This window comes from Pseudopodoces humilis, chromosome 4 (assembly GCF_049639895.1).
Source record: "Pseudopodoces humilis isolate 2021_Gansu_Grassland_sample_001 chromosome 4, ASM4963989v1, whole genome shotgun sequence".
NCBI classification, from domain to species: domain Eukaryota; kingdom Metazoa; phylum Chordata; class Aves; order Passeriformes; family Paridae; genus Pseudopodoces; species Pseudopodoces humilis.
In genome coordinates this window covers 75,485,345-75,496,239 of record NC_142203.1, presented here as the reverse complement: position 1 = coordinate 75,496,239, position 10,895 = coordinate 75,485,345, and the positions used below count along the sequence as shown (strand labels likewise).

At 45.5% G+C, this 10,895-nt stretch overlaps 1 protein-coding gene across 2 annotated transcripts; it reads left to right on the top strand.

Moving 5' to 3' along the window:
* The first annotated feature begins 1,587 nt into the window (after positions 1 to 1,587).
* LOC148184539 (uncharacterized) lies at positions 1,588 to 5,012 on the top strand. 2 transcript variants are annotated; one of them, XM_088054541.1, is made up of 4 exons: positions 1,588 to 1,690; positions 2,561 to 2,616; positions 3,345 to 3,441; positions 4,778 to 5,012. In XM_088054541.1, exons 1-4 carry the CDS (start codon positions 1,659 to 1,661, stop codon positions 4,827 to 4,829), a joined length of 237 nt encoding a protein of 78 aa, XP_087910667.1. In that variant the 5' UTR covers positions 1,588 to 1,658; the 3' UTR covers positions 4,830 to 5,012. The 2 variants fall into 2 exon arrangements, with proteins under 2 accessions (XP_087910667.1, XP_087910665.1); XM_088054539.1 differs by having other exon boundaries at positions 4,505 to 5,012.
* Positions 5,013 to 10,895: the final 5,883 nt, after the last annotated feature.

Sequence of the window (10,895 nt, the reverse complement as noted above, 5' to 3'; positions counted from 1 at the left end):
ATAGGAGTGAATTTCCATTCACAAGAGAGGAACACGTCCCAGTTGTTTCCACCACATCTTCACTCTGGGCATGCACAAGACATGTCAATCCCCCATGCAGATGGTCAATGGCTTTCAAGAGTGAGGTCTACTGTGTATTTTGCAGCTTTTTCTTCAGAAACATTGTCTGGATACCAGAGAAATCATCTGAGATTCCCATTAACTTCAGTGACCTTTGGATCAGACTCAAGAATCACAAATGGGTTCCACAAAGCAATCTCAGCTTTGATTTGAGCTTTCCCTTTGTTTGATAAAGAAGGAAAGTGCTGGCACCTGCCTGAACACAAAGTCCTCCCTGCTCAGGAACTCTTCTGTGGCATGTTCAGGCTTAAAGCCAGACACGAGTCCAGCAATTCCCTGCAGGAGAGAGAGGAGGTTCATACAGACCAAGTGTCCTCCTTTACAGGAGACACTCACATATGTCTGCAGGCCTGCTTTTTGCTGCTCATCTCTCTGTAAAATCTATTTGTAAAATCTATTTCATGAAGTTAATTCACTGTTTTCTTGAGCCACGGAGGGAAATTCACCGTTGTGGTCATTCTCTGGACTGAGGATGCCTGAAACCCTTCCAAACAATCTCCAGGGGACTGCGAGAGCTGCTTGGATCCTGTTTGTTACTGTGACGTAAGAGGAGCTGGAATTGTTGTGCACCTATTTGTCTAGGCACAGCAGAAAACCTGTCAATCTCTATTGTTTTGAAATACCTGCCAGTCTGGATCTTACTAATGTTTTGTTTGTGCCTGCATTAACGGAGAAAGGGTCTCCACCCTGGAGCACCACTCCTTCTCTGACCACAGAGCACAGGCAACCACAGCCTTTCATGAGATAACTCAGTGCAGCTGCTAGCTCAGCCCCAGCCTGGCAGAGGGAATGGGGACTTCTGCAGAGCAGAACGAGGTCCAGAGCTGTGCAGATGTGACCTCCCTAACAAGGGCACGGGAAGGGATGGACACTTTGGAGATAAAGTCATGTTGTCCTCCTGCCCGTGGTGCGGTGAAGCCAGGCTGCAAGAAAACACCAAAATGAAGCACTTTTGAAGCCCTGAACTGGCCATCTCCATCTGACAGCTCCAAAAACAGCTCCTTAAACTCCTGCCTGGTTCCCTTCTGTGCAGAGAGCCAGGTCAGACTGTGGAACACCCAGACAGCAAGGACAGGGCTCAGACCTGGCACAGACTCATGGGCTTCCCTTGCCTGGAGAGCACCCAAACCTGCCCTCTGCATCCAGACCTCTGCAGAAGACCCAAAGGCAGCCCTCCTGGGACACAGCATGTTTCTGCAGCAAGTCCTGGGCACCAGCTACAGAGGCAGTTTTGCTGGAGGAGCTCGTGCACATCAGAAGGGGTGCCGTGCCCTGTGGAGCCCTCTCAGGCTCCTGGGTGGAGTGCCTCCTGCTCCACCAGAAAGACTGTGAAAATAATTGCTTATCCAAAGGATGGTGAGTAAAGCCTTTATTTGATCCACCTCCACAATTTATTGATTGTCTGCACACGGAAAAGATTACCCTGCCCTATAAAAACCACCGAGAGAAGGAAGCAATCAACAGAGGCAAATGAAGTGAGCAATTAGTCTGAAACCCTTCAGACCAGCTTTACTTTCAGGCAAGGTTTGAGCAGTGTCATGCTGACACAAGGATCTTCAGCAATCACAAGGTAATCCACAGATTTGTAATCTAATTCTGCTTTATATTTTAATTTTCATGGTGTATTTTCTTGACTTATTTTTAAGTGCAAGGGTGGCACTAAGGTTTTCCTTAGGACATCTTACAGATGAGACAAAAAGATTTGGTGTCTTGGGGGGTTGGAGGACTCTCTAGTAAGCAAGTTGATTTTCCATTCTCAGTAACACTCAGCCCAGCTCTCCCTGGGGAGAGGGAGAATTTCTCCAGGGGAAATTCCACTTGACATCCTGGAGCAGATTCTGGGCTGACATTTCATTTCATTCACGTGCACTGATGGACAAGAGGCAAAGCCTGGATGGTTTACTTAGCTACTGCTTCTGGAGGCAATAAAAAAGGCTCTCTGTCCTGGGGCAAATTGGCCAGGATTAGATGAAAGTATCTGCTAGATATGTCAGAGCATGTTGTTGGTGTTGTTGGGTTGCTTATCCGTTCCAAAACTCCATCCCTGGAAGTGTCCAAGTCCAGGTTGGAGTAGAGGCTTGGGGTAACTTGGTCCAGTAGAATGTGTCTTTAAGGGTTTTTAGGCTTTAAGGTCCTTTCCAATACAAACCATTCTGGGATTCTCTGATTCTATAAAGATTAGATGCCACGGATAAACATGAAGCCACTCAAGGCAGTGGAAACTCATTGCCTTAACAGAAGCATTCAGGTTTTTTGTGTTGGATTAACTTCTACCTTTTGGATCTGTCCCTTAACACATCTTGCTTTAATCTCCAGATAAAGATAATTCACATTAGAGATAGTGAAATACTCAGGTGTCATAAAGGAATCTGACCTAAATATGCTGGTTTTGAACATTAATCTGGGATCTGATTGTCTCTTTTTTTGCTTAATTTTTCAGGATGGCCCCTGCTGGTGGTGAAGATTTGTACGACACTGTGAATTTCCAGGAAGAAGGTGTTTTACTCCCCAGTTTGTCTCCATCAGTGTTTTAAATCAGTTTTGCAGTGTTTTTTTGTGTGGTGACACTGCTGAGCATGTTACCAAGTCTGCCAGGTTATAGATACAGAGTGTTGCGTGGGCTCAAAAGGAGTGGATGAATCAGACACGGCAGACATGCTTCTCTTGGGGTTTAGGGTGGAAAGAACGGTGGAACTAAAAGGAGGGGTTGCAGTAGAAAAGAGTGGGAGCTTTTGAAGCAGGGATGTGAGCCAGTCTTCATTCTTTTAAGTTTGGAATTATATACAAGAGTAAAAAAGGACGGAAACAGATTTAAAAGGGTGGAGGTGGATGGAAAGTGCAGGCTAGACAGGCAGTAAGATTCAGGATCGTGCTTTACTATAAATAGGTGGATAATACATGAAATGACTTTGTGGTCTAACAGTGCAGGGCAGACTTTCCCACCCCGAGATCCACAGGGCTGCATTTCAGTCTCAGTCCTGAAAAGCAGCTCTGCTTTGTTCTTTAGCAGATAAAAGACACACAAATTCTTTAACTGAACTGTGAGATTTTTGAAGAAAAAACAGTTCCAGGAATACCCTTTTAACACAGAGCTATTCACCCCCTCCCACTCACAGTTTGAGCCAAAGGACTGTCAGTATTTTCAGCCTGTAGCAACCTGTAGTTTCACAAAAGGCTGTGCATCCTGAAGCTGTTTGTTGGCTCACCTGTGATTTCTCTTCAAGGTTCACCACCCTCCACCTATGCCATTGTCATGGTGTCCCTCAGTGGAAGCCTTCTGCTGCTGGTTGCCATCAGCATGGCAATAAGCGTTCTCCGGAGGTGAGTGTCATGGGAGAAGAGAGAAATCAGGGTTGCCATGGGAATGAGTGCAGGGATGAATTCCTGCTCGAGCCAAGAGTGATCAGGCAGCCCAGGGGAACAGCCTGCCAAGGCCTAGTGGGGCTCCTTGGGGTCTTCCTTTGGCCTAGAGCTGGATGGGATAACAGCGGCTGGAGAATCACTAGGGTGGATGCTTGGGTAATAGCAATTTAGGGCAATGACATTTGGGTTTGTTTTATATGTGGTCCAAATTCTTCTCCCCACCCCCAGATTTTTTTATTCTCCATCTCTCCATCTCTCCATCTCTCCATCTCTCCATCTCTCCATCTCTCCATCTCTCCATCTCTCCATCTCTCCATCTCTCCATCTCTCCATCTCTCCATCTCTCCATCTCTCCATCTCTCCATCTCTCCATCTCTCCATCTCTCCATCTCTCCATCTCTCCATCTCTCCATCTCTCCATCTCTCCATCTCTCCATCTCTCCATCTCTCCATCTCTCCATCTCTCCATCTCTCCCTATATATATATCCATATCTATATCTGTATATCTAGATATATACATATATAGATAGATAGATATATATAGATATACACATGTTTAGTTATAATGATATAGATACGTATTTAAATTTTATAGAGGAAAATTAAGACATCCAAGCCCCTGATTCCTCAGTAATGCCAATGTTTTCATTGTTTTCAATGACCTGAAATCACAAAAAAGAGGGACTTCCCTTGTGATGTCCATTTCTATAAAGAGAGGGCAAATTATAAGTTTTGTGGAGTCTCTTCAAGCAAAAAATTTGTTTGGTTTTGGTTTGAATGCATCTAGCCAAATGAAGCACAGTGATGAGGTCGTAGGATGTGGTTTCTTAAAGGGCAGAAGATTAAGGGAAAAAGGAATGTCACCTCCATAATTAATTAAATTAGCTCTATCCCAGCTATCAGTTCTGTACGGACATAAATTACATTGTGTTATTAACTGACTTGGCTTCGAGATACCAATAGCTCCTCATGCTGATCAGACACCCAGTTATTTGTTTTTCTCCACTTCTGTTGCGCCAGGCGTTGTACATCAAATTATTCCTCCAAAGACCTCAGAACACCTGTGGTGGTGGAAAGAGTTACAGTGGCAAACTGCAGCTCTGGCAAGATTTCAACTGTGGATTTGACTGGCCCGATGTGCATAAATTACATTTCTTACAAGCAAAATGTGTGCCCAGCCAGAGTTTGCCATCTCTGAAGAGACAATTTCCTTTTCTGATGCTTCTCCTTTGACAACACCCCCCCCAGTTCAGTGCCAGAGCAATGATAGCCCACAACTTCTTCCATTTGCAGCTTTCTTCTGGAGAGAAAAGGGGATAAAGGCTCAGGAGATGTGTGCTACTGAGTGGATGGACTGACATGTTGCACTTCATTTTCTCCACCAAAGTGCTGGACTGTGAACTCATACCATAAAAGTATTAGAAAATGCAGGAAAATCAAAGTTTTTTTTTTAATGGAAGTGGAGAAAAAGCATAGATACATGTACCTTTACTCTGTGACGCATTGTGATAAAAATTTGCTGCAGAGATTTACGTCTTTTTCTTATTGCCTCTTTTCTGTGGGGTGAGTCATGGGGAAAAAACACAAGACGGGGAATTCTGGTTATTTTTGCAAAGATTTCCTGATCCCTCTGACTCACTGAGAGCCCCATACCTTATGCTGAGACCTGACCTTCTGTACATGGTTTCCTATTAACTGCATGACTCCAACTTGCTAATGCTCACATTATCCTACAGGCTGCAGCCTCCAGAGTCACCAGGCCTGTGATTTGGTTTTTACCCACCCACTTTTACAGCCTGGGGAAAAAGACCATCTATTAATCTTTAAACTGAGTGCCGTGATTTTCCGGGCACTGATGACCTCTTTTTGTGACATCAGCCTGCCTGGCTGTCCTTCTCGTTCAGGTGGTGGTTCCAGGGGATCAGGCTGGGCTGGGGTCTGGGTCCAAGAGGGATCAGTGTGATCCCTGGATCTGGCCAGCCTGTTCCAGTTCCATGCCCTTTGCTAACTGCTGCTGGGAGCCCCTAGGCTGTGTTTCCTCCTTCTCCAGGCTTGGACAGGGACACTGTGCCCTGGGGAAGCTGCTGATGGAAGGTCTGATCCCACTGGGACACACTGGGACACCAAAACACTTGTGTCACCTCCTCTATACAGCACCTATCAAAGGAGAGACTTGGGGCAGGCACAGGAAGGTGAGGCTGTCCCGCACAGATCCACATTTCATAGCCCTGAGGGAAAATCTGTGCCACAAAGGTGGCTGGGCTTCGGCCACCACTGCAGCTCACGCCGTGTTTGTCCCCAAAAGGGCTCTTTGAGTGACTTTTCTGTTAGCAGAGGTAGCAGCCAGACCTGATTCCAAAGCTGTGGGCACACGTCAGCCATCCCTGGTCCTTTGATGTAAGCTGTATTTCAGCTCAGAATATTTCTACTGGCACCATTCTCCCTGCTCCAGCAGAAATGTGTGTGTGCAAGCCCATGGTGGCAAACACCAGCTCAGTGCCTGTAGGAGTTTGTGTTCCTTGAGTCTCCCTCCCTCTTTCCACTCCTGTATGTAGTGAGCTGCTCCTGCCTGTCCTCTGCTGTAGCACCAGCCTCAAACACCCTTCTCTTTGCACTCCTTAATACCCCTGCCTTTTCTTCATGCTGCTCACTGCACAGAGACTAAATCCCCCACCTTTCAAAATTCATGGAGCTGTTTCCCCATCCTCTAAATCCCTCCCTAAGACTCTCTGCTGCCTCCATGCCTGAAAATCCTACCTGTCTGTCAGCACTGAGGCAGGGCTAAGCAGTGACTGGTAATTCCCTGAAAAAATCCATTTGTTTCCTTGCTGCCCCACTCCCCACGTTGGCCTGCTTTTGATATCCACGGTCTTCTGGCTGAGACATGGATTGGAAAATCCCTGTGCCTTCCTCTGAAAAACATCTGCACGGCACTGAGCATGACAGGATTTGGTTCTGGACTGGTGTATTCCAGTGCAAACGCAACACAAACAGCGCCAATAATAATAGAACAATGTCAAGTCACAGAGATGATCTTTAACCTCCCCTCCAGCTCAAACCATTCCCTGATTCTATGACAATTCCGTGCTCTTGGTGGTAGCAAGATGACCAACAGCATGTGTGTCTGTGTCTGTTTCTGTGTCTGTGAGAGAGAGAGAACCAGGCAACAAAATGACTTTTAAAGGCTGTTATGGTTACAGAGTCAAGTAATTTAGGAAAACAGCATTGCTAAATTTAGGTGTAAATCCAAAATTGTGTGTGGTTTTTCACTTTGTTCCTCAGTCCCCAGGCAGTCTTTTTGTGTATGAAGCCCTATTCTTGTATTCTCAAGTCTCAGGGAGGCTGTCAGGCTGTGTTTTTGGAGGGGTAGCTGTTCCTTTCTCAAATAAGCAAGGACAGAGGTGACCCATGAGTCACGGACAAGGCAAGGCTCTTTTCTGTACGCAGCTGCTGACAGGTAAGGACCAGACACACATTCTCCCAAATGTACAAAATCCTACTGCATTCCCAGCTTTGATGGTTTAAAAAAACCCCATTGAGTGACATTAAACCAGTCACTCAATTTGTGCTTACCAGGGAAGTGTTACATCAGTTGGATGCACCATTAACTTTACAGCTCTTCGACAGTGCTATAGGTGTGATGAGTAAGGGATGACAAAGGCTTTAGTCTAACTATGAAATTTAGCTATTAGATTTATTTATAGCACCTGGCTGAGACACAGAACCTGATCTTTTTCACATATGCAGAGATTTTCAGTTAACAAAATTACTTATGGTAGGAGTCGGTAAAAAAGCTGCCACCAACAAAATGCATTTCTTTCCTCCCAGTTTGGGATTGTTGGCCCCAGTTTCCAGACTTTTCTGTGTCCTCAAAATTTCCTTACTGATAATTGTATATCTGGTTATGTACAATGTCTAAAGAAGGAAATGGTTAAAGCTAGTTCAGAAAATAAAGTCAGAGTATGGTGGTGGCAAGCAAGGTGAAGGGTATAGAGTCATAACAGCCTCCTTTGTCCTGGTATTTTCTCATCAGGATTAAACTCAATTGACCTTGAAGCCTCCCATGCAAGAAGCTTGGTTCTCATTAAGTGTAGGGAACAGTGAGACCCAGAGAGATGTGCTCTGAAAACACTGAATGAGAAACGGAGAGTAAAAAACACCAGTGCCTTCACAATACTTCACCAGCCTGAAGTTTAATCTTTTGACAATCTGTAAGGTGGTTTAAAACTCCCCTTTATGGTGATAGACTGCACCCTGCAGATGACACCAGGGGAATTTACTTTGCTGAAACACAACACCTTAATGAAGCTAAAAAAAAAAGCCCCTTTCCTTCTAGTGCAAGCAACTTTATCTGGTTTTCCCTTCAACCACGTAATGTGATTCAGAGGTAAGACTTGTGTGGTTGCTAAGTTGCCATGATGGATTTCACTAAGGGGAAAATCATGTCAAGTTTATGTCAGCTTGATGGCAGCTGTTCCTTGGAAATACATCTTAATTATGGGTAAAAATACTAAGCCATAACTTGTATACTTATTGCAAAAACCTAAGGGTTTTTTTTCCAGGGTCGTAACTCTAAGCATTAACTCTTCACTGAGGTTTGCATTTATTTATTTATGGGTTGGATACTGTAAGGAGGTAGCCCAGGAAATGCTACTTGATAATGGTGGTTATTAGATGTCTATATTAGTGACCCCCATATTCATCTGTATTTAATTATAGCATCACTGCCAGAATGCCCTAAGTTTTGTGTGAGGACAAAAGACAGCTCTGTCTGTGAGACCATCATATGTCACCACTCAGAACTTCTTAAAAATTAGTAGTGACCTTCGGGATGAAATTCTTCAGGCCAACACTTTCTCTGCCTGTACGGAGTTTGGCAAACTCAAGACAAGCCTCTTTTTTTTGTTATTTACAGATGGAAAAAGATTATTTGAATTATAACACACCCCACCCCCAAATTTTGTGTTAACAGGGATAACAAATTTTGGGGGTGGGGAGCTCTGGGCAACTAGAAATGGCACCATTTTAAAAGTTAAAATAGTGGGTTTTAGGAGTCTTGCAGTCATAGAAAATTTAAAAACCTAGATGAGAAATAAAGAAGCTGTGTTAGAACTCCTGGGCCTGCAAGTGTGTGTTCTCCTGTGCCACTACACTTGAGTGTTCCCACTAACTGCTGACTTACAAAGTTAATCATACACATAAGAGTTTTCAGAACCAGAGCCAGCATTTGGGAAGAACAATGAGTTTTCGTGTAAGTAAACACTTCAGTACAGGCTTCAAAAATACTGAGCTTACTGGAACTGAAATAGATGTTTTAGTCACTACCTTGAATTGAAACTGTATTCCTTTTTGAGGCTGAAATGACAATGCTTTTAACCAGATGACAGAACTCTGATGAATATGCTTGATTCTCTATCTCCCTTGTTTAATAACAGCAATTTTGGGAGTAAACTATAAAGAAAATATGCTGTGGTTCTGATGATGGGGTGCTTTATCTTTATTCTATTATTAAAATGTAATGTTATTTAACAGTAATGATTATTAAGATACACAATAGTGTGACACTGACTGTACCAAAGTGGGTGTTTTGGAAAGGAAAGATGAACACAAGAAGAAGCTGAGGTGTGGGGTTTCTTCACAGCTGATTCATATGGTGTCTGAGCGTCTATTGATTATATATACCTGACAATAATCGGAGTATCAGATCATCACTTGCTGGTGAGGGGATCTTCACACAGAGTGCAGAGACACAATATTTGTAAATGGTGAATAATTTGTCCAGGTTGTGTCAGAAGTCTGTGGCAGGGCTGGGAGTCGAGATGGGGTCTCTCCAGTCCACCACACTGAGCACAAAGTTATCTCCTCTGTTGGAGAGGATGGGTCTAATAACCATAACCACACAGTGATTATGCAAATCATTGTGCCCTGGCTGAGTAATAAAAGCTACCAACCATCCGGAGTTAAGGGGCTTGTGTACTGTGTGATTACTGGGAAATAAAATCACGGGGGTTATGCAAATCACCCTTTTCAGCCCATTGGACTGAAAGAGAAAAAGGGAAAAAAAATGTCTACTGGTGCATCAAGAACTACACTGGGATAACTGTGTAACTACAATACAGGGATAACTATATAACTACAGTAGCTAAAACAGGGATACAGTATCCCTGAGCTCCAGTTGTGATTATTTTTGTTGTTTGACTGCAGAACCACCCAGAAGCCCTGATCAATCCAGTGTTAAAGGTAATTGTTTTCTTTTGGGTTCTGCTTTGGGTTCTGCAGCACTACATGTTGGACAAACAGCATCTGGGATCTGGGCTGACTTTTGGCTAGAAACCTCAGTCAGGATAGAAGGAAAACCAGTGTATTGAGAAAACACATAGAAAAACCCCGGTGTACATAAGACTTAATATCAGTATAAGCTCATGTATTTTTGCATATGCAGTGTTTATGGTGTTTTATTAATTCTACTAGCACTGGATTGCTGATGATGGATGGCCAAAGGGGGCTGCCCCACACCGGACGATGTCTCACTGCCAGCTCCCACCACCGGGAGACGCCACGATACCGACGGAGGATGATGAGGATGAGCCTTACTCCCGCTCTGAATCCAAAGGGCACTTGCTACATGGCGAGCGGAGCTTCCCATGTCACAGCCTACGCTGTGAGGTCCATGGGGCTCCGAGAGATCCACGGACTTGAGAAATCCACGGGGCTCCGAAGGACCCACGGACCTGAGAAAACCACGGGGTTCCAAGGGATCCATGGACCCGAGGGACCCATGGATCCAGCGGACCCACTGGGCTCCTAGGAACCCATGGGGATCCGAGGGATCCATGGACCCGAGGGATCCACAGGGCTCCACGGGCTCCATGGACACAAGGGAACCATGGACCCAGTGAACCCAAGATGCTTTGACGGATCAATGGACCCAAGGGATCCAAAGGTCTCTGAACGACCAATGGACCCGAAGGATCCACAGGGTTCCAAGGGATCCATGGATTGAAGGAATTGACGGATCCGACGGACCCAAGGGGTTCTGATGGAACCACAGGGCTCCGAGGGATCCATGAACCCGAGGCATCCACAGACCCAATGAGCTCCGAGGGTCCCACAGGGCTCTGAGGGACCCACGGATTCGAGGGCTCCACGGGGCTCCAAAGTACCCACGAGCGTGAGGCATCCACGGATCCAATGGACCCAAGGGGCTCCATGGGACCCGCGGGGTTCCGAGGGACCCACGGAGTCGAGGGATCCACAGGCATCCAAGTGATCCATTGACCAGAGGGATCCATAACTCCAAAGGACACAGGAGACTCCAAGGATTCCCAGGGGCACCGAGGGATCCACGGGGCTCTGCGAGATCCACGGGCTCGAGGGATCCACAGGGTTCCGCCGGACCCGAGGGGCTCCG